The sequence below is a fragment of the Oncorhynchus nerka genome, linkage group LG1, assembly GCF_034236695.1.
Source record: "Oncorhynchus nerka isolate Pitt River linkage group LG1, Oner_Uvic_2.0, whole genome shotgun sequence".
NCBI lineage: Eukaryota > Metazoa > Chordata > Actinopteri > Salmoniformes > Salmonidae > Oncorhynchus > Oncorhynchus nerka.
Window position 1 is genome coordinate 44,360,093 of NC_088396.1, and position 17,846 is coordinate 44,377,938.

Genomic DNA, 17,846 nt, shown 5'->3' on the forward strand with positions numbered 1-17,846 from the left:
TGCCTACAGTAGGGCCTGCCTCAGTAGGGCCTGCTCCTCTCCTTCTGCCTACAGTAGGGCCTGCTCCTCTCCTTCTGCCTACAGTAGGGCCTGCTCCTCTCCTTCTGCAGACAGTAGGGCCTGCTCCTCTCCTTCTTCAGACAGTAGGGCCTGCTCCACAGTCCTTCTTCAGACAGTAGGGCCTGCTCCTCTCCTTCTGCCTACAGTAGGGCCTGCTCCTCTCCTTCTGCCTAGGGGCCTGCTCCTCTCCTTCTGCCTACAGTAGGGCCTGCTCCTCTCCTTCTGCCTACAGTAGGGCCTGCTCCTGCTCCTTCTTCAGACAGTAGGGCCTGCTCCTCTCCTTCTGCCTACAGTAGGGCCTGCTCCTCTCCTTCTGCCTACAGTAGGGCCTGCTCCTCTCCTTCTGCCTACAGTAGGGCCTGCTCCTTCTGCCTACAGTAGGGCCTGCTCCTCTCCTTCTGCCTACAGTAGGGCCTGCTCCTCTCCTTCTGCCTACAGTAGGGCCTGCTCCTCCTTCTGCCTACAGTAGGGCCTGCTCCTCTCCTTCTTCAGACAGTAGGGCCTGCTCCTCTCCTTCTGCCTACAGTAGGGCCTGCTCCTCTCCTTCTGCCTACAGTAGGGCCTGCTCCTCTCCTTCTGCCTACAGTAGGGCCTGCTCCTTCTGCCTACAGTAGGGCCTGCTCCTCTCCTTCTTCAGACAGTAGGGCCTGCTCCTCTCCTTCTGCCTACAGTAGGGCCTGCTCCTCTCCTTCTGCCTACAGTAGGGCCTGCTCCTCTCCTTCTGCCTACAGTAGGGCCTGCTCCTCTCCTTCTGCCTACAGTAGGGCCTGCCTGCTCCTGCTCCTTTCTGCCTACAGTAGGGCCTGCTCCTCTCCTTCTGCCTACAGTAGGGCCTGCTCCTCTCCTTCTGCCTACAGTAGGGCCTGCTCCTCTCCTTCTGCCTACAGTAGGGCCTGCTCCTCTCCTTCTGCCTACAGTAGGGCCTGCTCCTCTCCTTCTGCCTACAGTAGGGCCTGCTCCTCTCCTTCTGCCTACAGTAGGGCCTGCTCCACTCCTGCTCCACTTTCTTCAGACAGTAGGGCCTGCTCCACTCCTTCTTCAGACAGTAGGGCCTGCTCCTCTCCTTCTGCCTCAGTAGGGCCTGCTCCTCTCCTTCTGCCTACAGTAGGGCCTGCTCCTCTCCTTCTGCCTACAGTAGGGCCTGCTCCGCTCCTTCTTCAGACAGTAGGGCCTGCTCCTCTCCTTCTGCCTACAGTAGGGCCTGCTCCTCCTCCTTCTGCCTACAGTAGGGCCTGCTCCTCCTTCTGCCTACAGTAGGGCCTGCTCCTCTCCTTCTGCCTACAGTAGGGCCTGCTCCTCTCCTTCTGCCTACAGTAGGGCCTGCTCCTCTCCTTCTGCCTACAGTAGGGCCTGCTCCTCTCCAGTTGCTCCTACAGTAGGGCCTGCTCCTCTCCTTCTGCCTACAGTAGGGCCTGCTCCTCTCCTTCTGCCTACAGTAGGGCCTGCTCCACTCCTTCTTCAGACAGTAGGGCCTGCTCCACTCCTTCAGACAGTAGGGCCTGCTCCTCTCCTTCTGCCTACAGTAGGGCCTGCTCCTCTCCTTCTGCCTACAGTAGGGCCTGCTCCTCTCCTTCTGCCTACAGTAGGGCCTGCTCCGCTCCTTCTTCAGACAGTAGGGCCTGCTCCTCTCCTTCTGCCTACAGTAGGGCCTGCTCCTCTCCTTCTGCCTACAGTAGGGCCTGCTCCTCTCCTTCTGCCTACAGTAGGGCCTGCTCCTCTCCTTCTGCCTACAGTAGGGCCTGCTCCTCTCCTTCTGCCTACAGTAGGGCCTGCTCCGCTCCTTCTTCAGACAGTAGGGCCTGCTCCTCTCCTTCTGCCTACAGTAGGGCCTGCTCCTCTCCTTCTGCCTACAGTAGGGCCTGCTCCTCTCCTTCTGCCTACAGTAGGGCCTGCTCCTCTCCTTCTGCCTACAGTAGGGCCTGCTCCTCTCCTTCTGCCTACAGTAGGGCCTGCTCCACTCCTTCTTCAGACAGTAGGGCCTGCTCCTCTCCTTCTGCCTACAGTAGGGCCTGTACAGTAGGGCCTGCTCCTCTCCTTCTGCCTACAGTAGGGCCTGCTCCTCTCCTTCTGCCTACAGTAGGGCCTGCTCCTCTCCTTCTGCCTACAGTAGGGCCTGCTCCTCTCCTTCTGCCTACAGTAGGGCCTGCTCCGCTCCTTCTCATACAGTCCTGCTCCTCTCCTTCTGCATACAGTAGGGCCTGCTCCTCTCCTTCTGCCTACAGTAGGGCCTGCTCCTCTTCTTCTGCCTACAGTAGGGCCTGCTCCTCTCCTTCTGCCTACAGTAGGGCCTGCTCCACTCCTTCTTCAGACAGTAGGGCCTGCTCCACTCCTTCTTCAGACAGTAGGGCCTGCTCCACTCCTTCTTCAGACAGTAGGGCCTGCTCCTCTCCTTCTGCCTACAGTAGGGCCTGCTCCTCTCCTTCTGCCTACAGTAGGGCCTGCTCCTCTCCTTCTGCCTAGGGCCTGCTCCTCCTTCTGCCTAGTAGGGCCTGCTCCTCTCCTTCTGCCTACAGTAGGGCCTGCTCCTCCTTCCTAGGGCCTGCTCTCTCCTGCCTACAGACAGTAGGGCCTGCTCCTCTCCTTCTGCCTACAGTAGGGCCTGCTCCTCTCCTTCTGCCTACAGTAGGGCCTGCTCCTTCCTTCTGCCTACAGTAGGGCCTGCTCCTCTCCTTCTGCCTACAGTAGGGCCTGCTCCGCTCCTTCTGCCTACAGTAGGGCCTGCTCCGCTCCTTCTGCCTACAGTAGGGCCTGCTCCGCTCCTTCTGCCGACAGTAGGGCCTGCTCCGCTCCTTCTTCAGACAGTAGGGCCTGCTCCTCTCCTTCTGCCTACAGTAGGGCCTGCTCCTCTCCTTCTGCCTACAGTAGGGCCTGCTCCTCTCCTTCTGCCTACAGTAGGGCCTGCTCCTCTCCTTCTGCCTACAGTAGGGCCTGCTCCTCTCCTTCTGCCTACAGTAGGGCCTGCTCCTCTCCTTCTGCCTACAGTAGGGCCTGCTCCTCTCCTTCTGCCTACAGTAGGGCCTGCTCCTCTCCTTCTGCCTACAGTAGGGCCTGCTCCGCTCCTTCTTCAGACAGTTGGGCCTGCTCCTATCCTTCTGCCTTCAGTTGGGCCTGCCTACCTTCTTCAGACAGTAGGGCCTGCTCCTATCCTTCTCCAGACAGTAGGGCCTGCTCCTATCCTTCTCCAGACAGTAGGGCCTGCTCCGCTCCTTCTTCAGACAGTTGGGCCTGCTCCGTTCCTTCTTCAGACAGTTGGGCCTGCTCCGCTCCTTCTTCAGACAGTTGGGCCTGCTCCGCTCCTTCTCCAGACAGTTGGGCCTGCTCCGCTCCTTCTCCAGACAGTTGGGCCTGCTCCGCTCCTTCTTCAGACAGTAGGGTCTGCTCCTCTCCTTCTGCCTACAGTAGGGCCTGCTCCTCTCCTTCTCCAGACAGTAGGGCCTGCTCCGCTCCTTCTACAGACAGCAGGGCCTGCTCCGCTCCTTCTTCAGACAGTAGGGCCTGCTCCGCTCCTTCTTCAGACAGTAGGGCCTGCTACGCTCATTCTCCCTACAGTTGGGCCTGCTCTTCTTCTTCAGACAGTAGGGCCTGCTCCTCTCCTTCTTCAGACAGTAGGGCCTGCTCCTCTCCTTCTTCAGACAGTAGGGCCTGCTCCTCTCCTGCTTCAGACAGTTGGGCCTGCTCCTCTCCTGCTTCAGACAGTAGGGCCTGCTCCTCTCCTGCTTCAGACAGTAGGGCCTGCTCCTCTCCTGCTTCAGACAGTAGGGCCTGCTCCTCTCCTGCTTCAGACAGTAGGGCCTGCTCCTCTCCTGCTTCAGACAGTTGGGCCTGCTCCGCTCCTTCTTCAGACAGTAGGGCCTGCTCCGCTCCTTCTTCATACAGTAGGGCCTGCTCCGCTCCTTCTTCAGACAGTTGGGCCTGCTCCGCTCCTTCTTCAGACAGTTGGGCCTGCTCCGCTCCTTCTTCAGACAGTTGGGCCTGCTCCGCTCCTTCTTCAGACAGTAGGGTCTGCTCCTCTCCTTCTGCCTACAGTAGGGCCTGCTCCTCTCCTTCTCCAGACAGTAGGGCCTGCTCCGCTCCTTCTTCAGACAGTAGGGCCTGCTCCGCTCCTTCTTCAGACAGTAGGGCCTGCTCCGCTCCTTCTTCAGACAGTAGGGCCTGCTACGCTCATTCTCCCTACAGTTGGGCCTGCTCTTCTTCTTCAGACAGTAGGGCCTGCTCCTCTCCTTCTTCAGACAGTAGGGCCTGTTCCTCTCCTTCTTCAGACAGTTGGGCCTGCTCCTCTCCTTCTTCAGACAGTTGGGCCTGCTCCTCTCCTGCTTCAGACAGTAGGGCCTGCTCCTCTCCTGCTTCAGACAGTAGGGCCTGCTCCTCTCCTGCTTCAGACAGTAGGGCCTGCTCCTCTCCTGCTTCAGACAGTAGGGCCTGCTCCTCTCCTGCTTCAGACAGTAGGGCCTGCTCCTCTCCTGCTTCAGACAGTAGGGCCTGCAGACAGTAGGGCCTGCTCCTCTCCTGCTTCCAGTTGCTCCTCAGACAGTAGGGCCTGCTCCTCTCCTGCTTCAGACAGTAGGGCCTGCTCCTCTCCTGCTTCAGACAGTAGGGCCTGCTCCTCTCCTGCTTCAGACAGTAGGGCCTGCTCCTCTCCTGCTTCAGACAGTAGGGCCTGCTTCACTCCTTCAGACAGTAGGGCCTGCTTCACTCCTTCAGACAGTAGGGCCTGCTTCACTCCTTCTCACTACAGTTGAAAGTGTAGTGCCCCAGCTGATAAACACCTCGATAATTGCCTCAAAACTGAACCGAAACATAGACACATAACAGATTCAATAATTTAAGTATGGTGGGGAATGATGCATAACTATGTACAGTTGAAGTCGGATGTTTACATACACCACAGCAAAATACATTTAAACCCAGTTTTTCACAATTCCTGACATTTTATCCTAGTAAAAAATCCCTGTCTTAGGTCAGTTAGGATCACCACTTTATTTTAAGAATGTGAAATGTAAGAATAATAGTAGAGAGAATGATTTATTTCAGATTTGATTTCTATCATCACATTCCCAGTGGGTCAGAAGTTTACATACACTCAATTAGTATTTGGTGGCATAGCCTTTAAATTGTTTAACTTGGGTCAAACGTTTCAGGTAGCCTTCCACAAGCTTCCCACAATAAGTTGGGTGAATTTGGGCCCATTCCTCCTGACAGAGCTGGTGTAACTGAGTCAGGATTGTAGGCCTCCTTGCTCGCACACGCTTTTTCAATTCTGCCCACAAATTTTCTATAGGATTGAGGTCAGGGCTTTGTGATGGCCACTTTAATACCTTGACTTTGCTTGGTGTCATTGTTCATTTGGAAGACCCATTTGCGACCAAGCTTTAACTTCCTGACTGATGTCTTGAGATGTTGCTTCAACATATCCACATAATTTTCCTCCCTCATGATGCCATCTATTTTGTGAAGTGCACCAGTCCCTCCTGCAGTAAAGCACCCCCACACCATGATGCTGCCACCTCGTGCTTCAATGTTGGGATGGTGTTCTTCGGCTTGCAAGCCTCCCCTTTTTCCTCCAAACATAACAATGATCATTATGGCCAAACAGTTATATTTTTGTTTCATCAGACCAGAGGATATTTCTCCAAAAAGTATGATCTCTGTCCCCATGTGCAGTTGCAAACTGTAGTCTGGCTTTTTTAATGGCAGTTTTGGAGCAGTGGTTTCTTCCTTGCTGAGGGGCCTTTCAGGTTATGTAGATATAGGACTTGTTTTACTGTGGATATAGATACTTTTGTACCTGTTTCCTTCAGCATCTTCACAAGGTCCTTTGCTGTTGTTCTGGGATTGATTTGCACTTTTCGCACCAAAGTACATTAATCTCTAGGAGACAGTACACGTCTCCTTCCTGAGCGATATGACGGCTGCGTGGTTCCATGGTGTTTATACTTGCGTACTATTGTTTGTACAGATGAACGTGGTACCCTCAGGCGTTTGGAAATTGCTCCCAAGGATGAACCAGACTTGAGGAAGTCTACAATTCTTTTTCTGAGGTCTTGGCTGATTTTCGATTTCCCCATGATGTCAAGCAAAGGGGCACGGAGTTTGAAGGTAGGCCTTGAAATACATCCACAGGTACACCTCCAATTGACTCAAATGATGTCAATTAGCCTATCAGAAGCTTCTAAAGCCATGACATCATTTTCTGGAATTTTCCAAGCTGTTTAAAGGCACAGTCAACTTAGTGTATGTAAACTTCTGACCCACTGGAATTGTGATACAGTGAACTATAAGTGAAATAATCTGTTTGTAAACAATTGTTGGAAAAATTACTTGTGTCATGCGCAAAGTAGATGTCCTAACCGACTTGTCAAAACTATAGTTTGTTAACAAGAAATTTGTGGAGTGGTTGAAAAACGAGTTTTAATGACTTCAACCTAAGTGTATGTTAACTTCCGACTTCAACTGTAATTACCACATGCTGAATGGCTTTCAAAATGTGGGAAAATTCCCACAGCGGCAGCAGGTGAGCAAGTGTCGGGAATGTGGTGATGAGGCTTGTGGAACCTGACATTGGCAATGGGACAAATGTCACAGTGGACAATTTCTTCACTTCATCATCATTAGCGAATAAGTTGCTTGCAAAGAAAACAAATCTGTCTGGCACCACGAACAAAGTGAATCGGGAGCTTCTCCCTCTGTGCAAAATAAGGCATCTGCACAGCCGTTGTAGTCCACAACGGTGCTGAAGAATGACAAGATGATGGGAGAACTGGAGACTATTAGGCACTACAACCAAACAAAGTTATGCCAAAGTGTGTCAAGCAAGTGAAAGGTATGAAAACTGTGTCAACTGTTAGGACAAGGGATAACAGATAAGTCAACTGTTATGACAAGGGATAACAGCTAAGTCAACTGTTAGGACAAGGGATAACAGCTAAGTCAACTGTTAGGACAAGGGATAACAGCTAAGTCAACTGTTAGGACAAGGGATAACAGCTAAGTCAACTGTTAGGACAAGCTAAGCTCAACTGTTAGGACAAGGGATAACAGCTAAGTCAACTGTTAGGACAAGGGATAACAGCTAAGTCAACTGTTAGGACAAGGGATAACAGCTAAGTCAACTGTTAGGACAAGGGATAACAGCTAAGTCAACTGTTAGGACAAGGGATAACAGCTAAGTCAACTGTTAGGACAAGGGATAACAGCTAAGTCAACTGTTAGGACAAGGGATAACAGCTAAGTCAACTGTTATGACAAGGGATAACAGCTAAGTCAACTGTTAGGACAAGGGATAACAGCTAAGTCAACTGTTAGGACAAGGGATAACAGCTAAGTCAACTGTTAGGACAAGGGATAACAGCTAAGTCAACTGTTAGGACAAGGGATAACAGCTAAGTCAACTGTTAGGACAAGGGCTAACAGCTAAATGAAATCCAACTGATGCCATTGAGTGAAGACGCAATAAACAAACACGAGCTGAAAATAATTGACTATGCTATCGACATATTCATTATAATGCCATTATTGCTTTTGTGCCGAATTTCACTATTTATCAAGGCCACTTGGTGCTTATAATGATTTTTCGGCTGCTGATATTTTCATAATTTCACTGTGCATCTTGACCATGCGTCTTGGTGGTTGGGGATATTTTCACTGTGCATCTTGACCATGCGTCTTGGTGGTTGGGGATATTTTCACTGTGCATCTTGACCATGCGTCTTGGTGGTTGGGGATATTTTCACTGTGCATCTTGACCATGCGTCTTGGTGGTTGGGGATATTTTCACTGTGCATCTTGACCATGCGTCTTGGTGGTTGGGGATATTTTCACTGTGCATCTTGACCATGCGTCTTGGTGGTTGGGGATATTTAAAAATACTTTTTTTCTTTTATAGCTTTTACCGTACTCTAACACATATGCTTTCTGTCTCATAGTTGTAACAAAAGGTATTCCACAAATAAAATGTTTTGAACACTTGAGTTTGTGTTTTTTGTGCGTTTTTGTATTTAAAATATAGCCTTGTAACATGAACGAATGAAAATGATATTGTAATATAATAAAAAATAAAAAACGATTCTAAAATTACCCAAGACCTTCATAAACGCAACCAAATGATTATTTTTGCGATAGTATATATGAAAAGTATTCATTCCACTGTTAGAACGTTGCAGCCAGAATGACTACTAATCAGCTTGAAGGGGGTTCCTTAGAGGCCCAGTGGTTCTAGTGTTAATGAAAATATGGCTGGTTATTGATCAAACTCAGGCATGTCTCATTGACCTGCGTGCAGAAAGCCTTTTTATAGCCATAAGGGAAGGTGGAGGAGCAGAGGGAGAAAGCGAGGGAGCAGAGAGAGAAAGCAGAGAGAGAAAGCGAGGGAGCAGAGAGAGAAAGCGAGGGAGCAGAGGGAGAAAGCGAGGGAGCAGAGAGAGAAAGCGAGGGAGCAGAGAGAGAAAGCGAGGGAGCAGAGAGAAAGCGAGGGAGCAGAGGGAGAAAGCGAGGGAGCAGAGGGAGAAAGCGAGGGAGCAGAGGGAGAAAGCGAGGGAGCAGAGAGAAAGCGAGAGAGCAGAGAGAAAGCGAGAGAGCAGAGAGAGAAAGCGAGGGAGCAGAGAGAGAAAGCGACGGAGCAGAGAGAGAAAGCGAGGGAGCAGAGAGAGAAAGCGAGGAGCAGAGAGAGAAAGCGACGGAGCAGAGAGAGAAAGCAAGGAGCAGAGAGAGAAAGCAAGGGAGCAGAGAGAGAAAGCAAGGGAGCAGAGGGAGAAAGTGAGGGAGCAGAGGGAGAAAGTGAGGGAGCAGAGAGTGCATTATTTATCCCCCCTCTCCTCTCCGAACGAGCAAACACTTTCCTGTGCTCAGTGTTTTGTGGTGCGGGCGATGACAAGTGGGCGAGAACCACACACACACATTCACACAAACACACACTTAATTGCCCTCTTCAATCCGCCTCTCATGATTATCAAGCACTGTACTTGCTTAGGACGCCCATACTGAGAAAGGACCACTCATCCTAGCTAGGCCTAACCAGCCGTCCTTCTATCTGTCTCTAACAGACACCGTTACACTGATTCTGAGACAGGTTCATGTACAGCATGTCGATCAGTCTTCTAACTATTATAACACTAATGCAGGAGTGAACATTGGTTCTAAAAGCAGCACTGATGCTCTTATGTCAGAGAAGTGGGTCTCATTGTGAAGAGAGGTCGAGTGCCCTTTGGTTCAGGAGCCTCAAAAAGGGGTCGACGTGACCTCGAAACTTATAGATAATCCACACCAAACCACTCACTTCTATGATTAACAGTGGTAAACAGTGTTAAATAACACAAACAATATTTTGGGTGAACAACTATTTCATTTTGTCGTTATAACAAGGTTGGTAACAACATGTGGAAATGTGTTGCAGCTCAAATCGACTACCAAACCCACAATACAAAGCTCTTTCTCTGTGCTGGCTGACTAGCTGGCTAGCTAGCAAACGTAGCAACACACAATAACACCAAAGTCAATATCAGTATGTAAAGTCGCTAGCTAGCTGTAAAAGCACCTAAACAAACGGCACTATTAATTTAGGAGCCTCTCATCGAGTTCAACTTGCAGTTCGTCTCGAGTGCAGAGTACATTGTTATAGCAACACGGGCCCTTTCCCACATTTCCCACAGACACACAGGGCACATTGCGAGATAATACTTGAAGGAGAAACTGAGTTGAATCATTTGGTACACAGTTTAGATTGGGCACATCTAAGTGAAACGGATGAATGTGTTCTAGACAAGTTTGACCATACTATCTATTAGCTGATTTGGGGATCTGGAAGCAGGTAATTGTTTTAAAAGTGTTAGTGTGTTTCCACCCCCACCCATCTCCAGTAACAAGAACCATGCATCCGTTTCAACGTGATTTCCTGACTTCACAGATGGACCAAAATTGTAGATTTTACCCACTGATAGAACATACAGTACCAGTCAAAAGTTTAGATACACCTACTCATTCAGGGGTTTTTCTTTATTTGTACTATTTTATACATTGTAGAATAATAGTGAAGACATTCTCTCAACCAACTTCATGAGGTAGTCACCTGGAATGCATTTAAATGAACAGGTGTGCCTTGTTAAAAGTTAATTTGTTTGAGCCAATCAGATGTGTTGCGACAAGGTAGCGGTGGTATACAGAAGATAGCCCTATTTGGTGAAAGACCAAGTCCATACACCACTGCGACCTGTATGCTCTAGTCGGCTGGCCCTCGCTACATATTCGTTGCCAGACCCACTGGCTCCAGGTCATCTACAAGTCCATGCTAGGTAAAGCTCCGCCTTATCTCAGTCCACTGGTCACGATGGCAACACCCACCCGTAGCACGCGCTCCAGCAGGTGTATCTCACTGATCATCCCTAAAGCCAACACCTAATTTGGCCGCCTTTCGTTCCAGTTCTCTGCTGCCTGTGACTGGAAGAATTGCAAAAATCGCTGAAGCTGGAGACTTATCTCCCTCACCAACTATCTGAGCAGCTAACCGATCGCTGCAGCTGTACATAGTCTATCGGTAAATAGCCCAACCAATTTACCTACCTCATCCCCATACTGTTTATATTTATTTACTTTTCTGCCCTTTTGCACTCCAGTATCTCTGGAGTATCCAATAAATGTCGTTCCACTTCATGATTGTGTCCCACTTGTTGTTGATTCTTCACAAAAAAATACAGTTTTATATCTTTATGTTTGAAGCCTGAAATGTGGCAAAAGGTCGCAAAGTTCAAGGGGGCCGAATACTTTTGCAAGGCACTGTATGTCAACATCACCTGTTCAGGTGAGACTGTGTGAATCAGGCCTTCATGGTCGAATTGCTGCAAAGAAACCCCTACTAAAGGACACCAATAAGAAGGAGACTTGCTTGGGCCAAGAAACACGAGCAATTAGACTGGTGGAAATCTGTCCTTTGGTCTGATGAGTACAAATTCTCGATTTTTGGTTCTAACCACCGTGTCTTTGTGAGACGCAGAATAGGTGAACGGATGATCTCTGCATGTGTAGTTCCCACCGTGAAGCATGGAGCATGCTGCTTTGCTGGTGACACTGTGATTTTTTTTAGAATTCAAGGCACACTTAACCAGCATGGCTACCACAGCATTCTGCAGCAATACTTCATCCCATCTGGGTTTGCGCTTCGTTTCACTGTCATTTGTTTTTCAACAGGACAGTGACCCAACACACTTCCAGGCTGTGTAAGGGCTATTTGACCAAGAAGGACAGGGATGGAGTGCTGCATCAGATGACCTGGCCTCCACAATCACCCGACCTCAACTCAATTGAGATGGTTTGGGATGAGTCGTACCGCAGAGTGAAGGAAAAGCAGCCAACAAGTGCTCAGAATATATGGGAAAAGCATTCCAGGTGAAGCCGTTTGAAAGAATGCCAAGAGTGTGCAAAGCTGTCATAAAGGCAAAAGGTGGCTACTTTGAAGAATCTAAAATCTCAAATATATTTTGATTTGTTTAAACCTTTTTTGGTTACTACATGATTCCATATGTGCTATTTCATAGTTATGATGTCTTCACTATTATTCTACAATGTAGAAAATAGTAAAAATAAAGAAAAACCCTTGAATGAGTAGGTGTCCAAACTTTTGACTGGTACTGCAGGCTTTCACCTAATTGACAGGAGTTTCATGATTTTTTTTTATTTCTGGAAGGTGGATTAGGGCATCACTTTAACTTGAGACTGTTGCTGCTGCAGCTGTGGCCCCAGGAACATCAGAAGGGATGCCTGCCTGCCTATGTAGAAATAGTCAATGAAGATGTGAAATAACAGCATGGCTCCTCACATCTACTTCCCAGCTCAGACTATGGAACTCAGGGGCGTAGCCTGAACCATGAAAAACAGCCCGAGACCATTATTCCTCCTCCACCAAACTTTTCAGTTTGGCACTATGCATTGTGGCAGGTAGTGTTGCGGCAGGTAGTGCAACGTTTGAATGTTCTCAAACACTCAGCCAACCAACAGCACAAGCTCAAGTACAGTAAGCATATACAACCCATAGCTACTGATCTGTCTCATACAGCAGTACCTCTCTCACAGCATGCCGTGATGGAGGAAAAGTTTATGAACGAAGCAGGCCACAGTAAAAACAAAGAGGTGTTGTGTCTACAGTGGCATATCTGTAGCCTCGGTACTAGTCTCTTTACATAATACACTCCCTATACTCCATCCACTGAGGTGAGTCCATGCCATGTGCCAAAGAGAGAGGCCTTTCTGCCATCTTCAAATTTGATCCTGATTCGATCACCCTCACAGCTATCCTCCAATCACAACGATTATGCAAATATTGGAACTCGGTTTTTTCTCTCCACAGCACATGTTGGTATCTGGTTGCTAAGCAATTGCAATTTGTTTGTCCAGAAGAAACAGTCTGTCAAAAGTTGTCAAAAGTTACTAGCTCACATCTCAATTCTAAAACGAAACATCCCGCAATTCTAAAAACAAAACATCTTAGTTTTAAGCCTCAAAATACAACTTGCCTAGCGAACAGCTAAATGTTTGTTTTTGACTTTGTTATAAATTCTAATTTTAGAACTTCCTTGCCCCCCCGGCAGCCAAATCTAACGCTCTGCACCTTATTGTGACTTTCTATTGGTAACGACCTATAAAACATCGCAATACGTTCGATTTGGCTGCACTTGAAGAGCATAGTCAGAACCACACGTCTGATTATTCTATGCAAAACAATTGCGGACATTTAGCTCCATCATCATAGTTATACAGCAAGTAACTGCATGCTTTTCATGATCAGTAAATACCAGCCTAACAATATTTAAGAAACAAGGCACAGGGCGGGTGTGGTATATGGCCAATATACCACAGCTAAGGGCTATTCTTAGTCACAAAGCCAAGCACGACGCAACCCCCAAGGTGCCTTATTGCTATTGGTCACCAACATAATTAGAGCAGTAAAAATACTTGTTTTGTCATACCTGTGGTATACGGTCTGATATAACATAGCTGTCAGCCAATCAGCATTCAGGACTCGAACCACCCAGTTTATAACTCTCATTATACCATGGCATTGTTGAATATTTGTTTCTGATGGTCATAAAGGACATTTTAGAGCATGCATTCTTTCCCTATAATGCACAGAATATCAGCACGGTTATGACGCAAGTCGGTTTGTTTGGTTACCAAGGAAACTACGTTATCTGGTAAACTTGCTAGCTACTTCAGTGGATGTTGAACCGAATAAACACATTTCTAGCTGCAAATGTGTTAAATTACAACCTATAAAATGTCACAATACGGTGCAGAGCATTTGATTTGGCTGCTGGGGGGCAAGGAGACCCCAAGGAGACCCCAAGGAGACCCCAAGCTCCGCTAAAAAAAAAGCATTGACAACTAACGTTACGTGCCGTTTTCAAGGGGGTTGTTAAATTAATGTTAACTATTTGGTTTTAATATCGTCACCTCTTGAAGAGCATAGTCCAAACTAAACATTTCTGATCATTCCACTTTTAGCTCTATCGTCAGAGTTATACAGCAAGTAAACCACATGCTTTGCATGATCAGTAAACATCAATTGACGATGCAAGTTCAGAAACGTGACGGTAGCCTATCCATTTGGCATGTAGCTACTAGCTAAGCAAACATGTATTATTTGCTTGCTTCATTAGAGATTAGGGTTTTGGAAAGAGCTTGACATCGGTAAATCCTCATCCTGGTAAAGTTGTCAGTCGGACGGACTACTGTCATCACCACTATAGATGACAAGCAAATATAGCTATCTAGTTTATCACGCAAAAGTTAGCTTGTTAACTAGCCAATTTGACGTGATCCATCAATCATGTCTGTCAGCAGCAATTGTGATTAAACACTTAAAAACAGTTGAAAAGGGGATGTTAGGTAACTTCGCTAGGTAGGCCTACATTGAATGGAGAAAGGTACATTCGGTCTACTTACCACTATGCTATATGTTTAGCCAACTGTACAAGGTTTCTACCGGTACAGTAGCTTACAAAGTAAACATAATTAGCCAACAGTACATTGGCAAATGCACCCTTCTACTGCTTGACGGGCAGAGCCCACAAAGGATGGAAAATAACCTAAACCAACTCCTATGTGTCAGGTATAGTTCACTTTTATTTTATATCACTCAAATATCCAGTTAACAGTGGACAATTTTGAGAGATATCTTGAGGCTACCCTCACATATCAATTGATGTTATCTGATCATGAAAAGCATGCAGTCACACGCTGTAGAACTCCGATAGAGCTAAATGTGTGCAGTTGTTTTGCATGGAATAATCTGAAACGTGTAGTTCTGTCTATGCTCTTCGAGTGGTGATGATATTACAACCAAATAGTTCAAATCTATTTAACAATCCCTTGAAAACGGCACTCAGTTGTCAATGGTTTTAGCGGAGCTGGGAGTCTCTTTGCCCCCCAGGAGGCAAATCGAACACACTGCACCATACTGTGACGTTTTATTGATAACGACTTATTGAACTTTGAGATTGCCAAAAGGCCAGTCTCTTTGGCAATGATAAGGAGTGGCATGTTAGCTAAAGAGAATGGTACAGACTAGCATATCTGTGGACACTGAATATAGTATATTTAGTGTATATCTCACTGGTCATCCCCAAAGCTAATTCTTCCTTTAGCCGCCTCTCCTCCCAGTTCCAATGACTGGAATGAACTGCAAAAATATCTGAAGCTGGAGACTCTTACCTCCCTCACTAGCTTTAAGCACCAGCTGTCAGAGCAGCTCACAGATCACTGCACCTGTACATAGCTCATCTGTATATAGCCCAATCCAACTACCTCATCTCCAATTCTGTATTTATCTTGCTCCTTTGCACCCCAGCATGTCTACTTGCACATTCATCTTCTGCACACCCTACCATCCCAGTGTTTAATTGCTATTGCCACCATGGCCTATTTATTGCCTTACCTCTCTTATCCTACCTCATTTGCACATGCTGTATATAGATTTTTCTACTGTAATATTGATTGTATGTTTGTTTACTCCACGTGTAACTCTGTGTTGTTTTGTGTCAAACTGCTTTGCTTTATCTTGGCCAGGTCAGTTGCAAATGAGAACTTGTTCTCAACTAGCCTACCTGGTTGAATAAAGGTGAAATAAAAATACCTTGCTTGCATCATCCAACCAATACAGATCAAATGCTAGCTACAAGTGAAATTAAAAAGAGAACGACACTCATTCATATACAGCAGCTAGCCTATTACAATTATTGCCTAGCTAGCTACAACTGTTATTGTAACTAAAGAGGGTTTTGTCCATTAGTGCTGTGTGTTGTCATACCTGTGTGGGCACCAGGACTAGCGGGTATGCCAGCTTGTGATGGCGGTACATCCAGAAGGAGAAGAGGATGATGGCAGTGATGCCTATGATGGGCACCAGTGAGTACATCAGAGTGGTGAAGACAGGAGGCTTCTGGGTAACCGGGTTCGATGTTGCTATGGAGGGAAAGAGAGAGAAGAGAGGGAGAGAGAAAGAGAATTAAATCAATCAATCTAGATTATACCAGGACAAAAGGACTATTATAGGATGTACTCAAAAAAAAGGAGCACTGAAAGGGTTTTGTAAAAATGACGCCACATTAACTTTGCCAAGAATGTGAAAAATAATGACTTATGTGTTGCAGTCTCCGTGTTCATAATATAGAGATGATATGGGCTCAACTTTAGCTGGCTGATGTCATTTTTATTGAATGGATTTCTAGCTATCTAACTAAAGCATGTTTGGTTCGACCGGCTCCCATCCTGGCACAGGCCCATTACAGAGCTTCATGAGAGAGAGATAAGACTGGATCGCGCCTCGTCGCCAAAGCAGCAGCCCCACCACATAATCACAACATCCACTCGTGTCACCTCTGAGGTGGATTTCCCTTCCTTCGCCTGCCAGCGTGACATCCAGTGTGTGTGTGTGAGAGAGAGAGAGAGACCGCGTGCCATTGCTTCTATGTGGGTGACCTCAGCTGAACTGGCATTAGGTAGCAAAAGAGGGGCACTGTTCATGATGCTGCCTGCCTGCCACAACCCCCCATGCAGTGCCCCTCCTCCTACCCGTCGCTCTCCTCCCCCTGCCCAGTGCTCCATTTTAGCTGCAAGCGGGATAACAACCCGGATTAGCCTCTTTGAAATGAAAAACATAGCAGGCCCAAACCCCCATCCTCTCCACCCTGCCTCCTTTGCCTGCATCCTCCCCCCACCCCCTGGCAGGATCACTACACGACACACGCCGCACAGGCATGGAATCGCTCTGGTCAGCAGGTGACGCTCTCTCCCGCTCTTTATCCATTCCTAGAGCCCTGTAAAATCTGGTTTACGGAGAACACGGCCGGAAACACGGAATCCAGACATTAAAACGGAATTCAACAATACTCCAAAATGTATGTAACTAAATGTATGGAACTAAATGTATGGAACTAAATGTATGGAACTAAAATGTATGGAACTAAAATGTATGGAACTAAAATGTATGGAACTAAATGTATGGAACTAAATGTATGGAACTAAATGTATGGAACTAAATGTACTGAAGACATGAACGAAATGCAACAGTGATTTATTTGTATTTTCCTGTAACTTTCTGAAACACAGTTCTGTGTGTATGTGTACGGTTTCCCAAAAACCTAACTACAAAGTAGCCTATGCCTACCTGGCAGAATGATATCATGATTATTTTCATCAATCCAGTGGCTATTTGTTTAGCAAACTCTGCAATCACATGAGTGCTACAGATACATTGCTATCCAAACAACGGTCTCTGGCTGGTGCACAGTTGAATCAAAGGGTAACTGCACCCAAAAATCTAAATGTATTACATTTTTCCCAAACCTGAAAAGTGGTCTCCGGATGTGGTTTAAGCATTGTTGTTAACTTAGAAAAACAACTAAATTTGACATTCTATTTAAACAGTGTGGCTTTAAAGTGGAAAACTGGAAAAACTAAACAGAGAAAAAGGAATTTATAGGACCCTACACTTCTGCATGGTCGCTCTCCAAAATAGGCCCTATTGCAAGGTTTAAAAATAAGCAGCTGTGACCGTGTGTGACTATGTGACCGTGTGTGACTATGTGACCGTGTGTGACTATGTGACCGTGTGTGACTATGTGACCGTGTGTGACTATGTGACCGTGTGTGACTATGTGACCGTGTGTGATTATGTGACCGTGTGTGACTATGTGACCGTGTGTGATTATGTGACCGTGTGTGACTATGTGACCGTGTGTGACTATGTGACTGTGTGTGACTATGTGACTGTGTATGCTGCCTCTGTCGCTCGATTCCATAGTCAGGCTCCGACCTAGCTTTTTGTTCAAAATATCCAGGGCATTCCACATCTAGTTAGTCGCTGCTGCAAATTCATGTCCACGTTCAGTTGCATAAGCGGAGGGAACAAGGCCCTTCCCCCACACCAACGCTTCAATACATCCTATTTGGTAACCTTTATCTGACCTCCACTGCAAAGAACACACTGATTTTCCCCATGAATTAACAGGACTATTCTGAAAAGGGCATTTCTGTTCATTGTTAAGCAACAATAGGGCAACTGGAAAAGGAGTTTCCCAACCACAACATTAAGACATTTTTAAACACTGATTAGATGTTTCTTTTCATGATACTTTACTGAGGAGGTATTAAAAAAATATTAAAACAGATGTTCTAAAACATTTTTTACAACAATTTCGAGAAGAATGTAGCCAGGACCAAGACATTCCAGAACCAAGGTACATTAAGGAAGCTGATGTCAGTGTGCCCCTGCCCAGCTAGCTAAACCTCCTCTGACTGAGTCA

General features: G+C 47.0%; 1 protein-coding gene across 1 annotated transcript in view; it reads right to left on the reverse strand.

Annotated features, from left to right (window-relative positions):
* The window catches only part of LOC115130367 (activin receptor type-2A-like), a 59,787-nt gene that overhangs the window by 16,952 nt on the left and 24,989 nt on the right, over window positions 1-17,846 (reverse strand). The window contains exon 4 of the mRNA XM_029661447.2: window positions 15,350-15,504. Within this exon, the coding sequence (XP_029517307.2) occupies window positions 15,350-15,504 (155 nt within the window). The remainder of the gene's footprint in view (window positions 1-15,349; window positions 15,505-17,846) is intronic.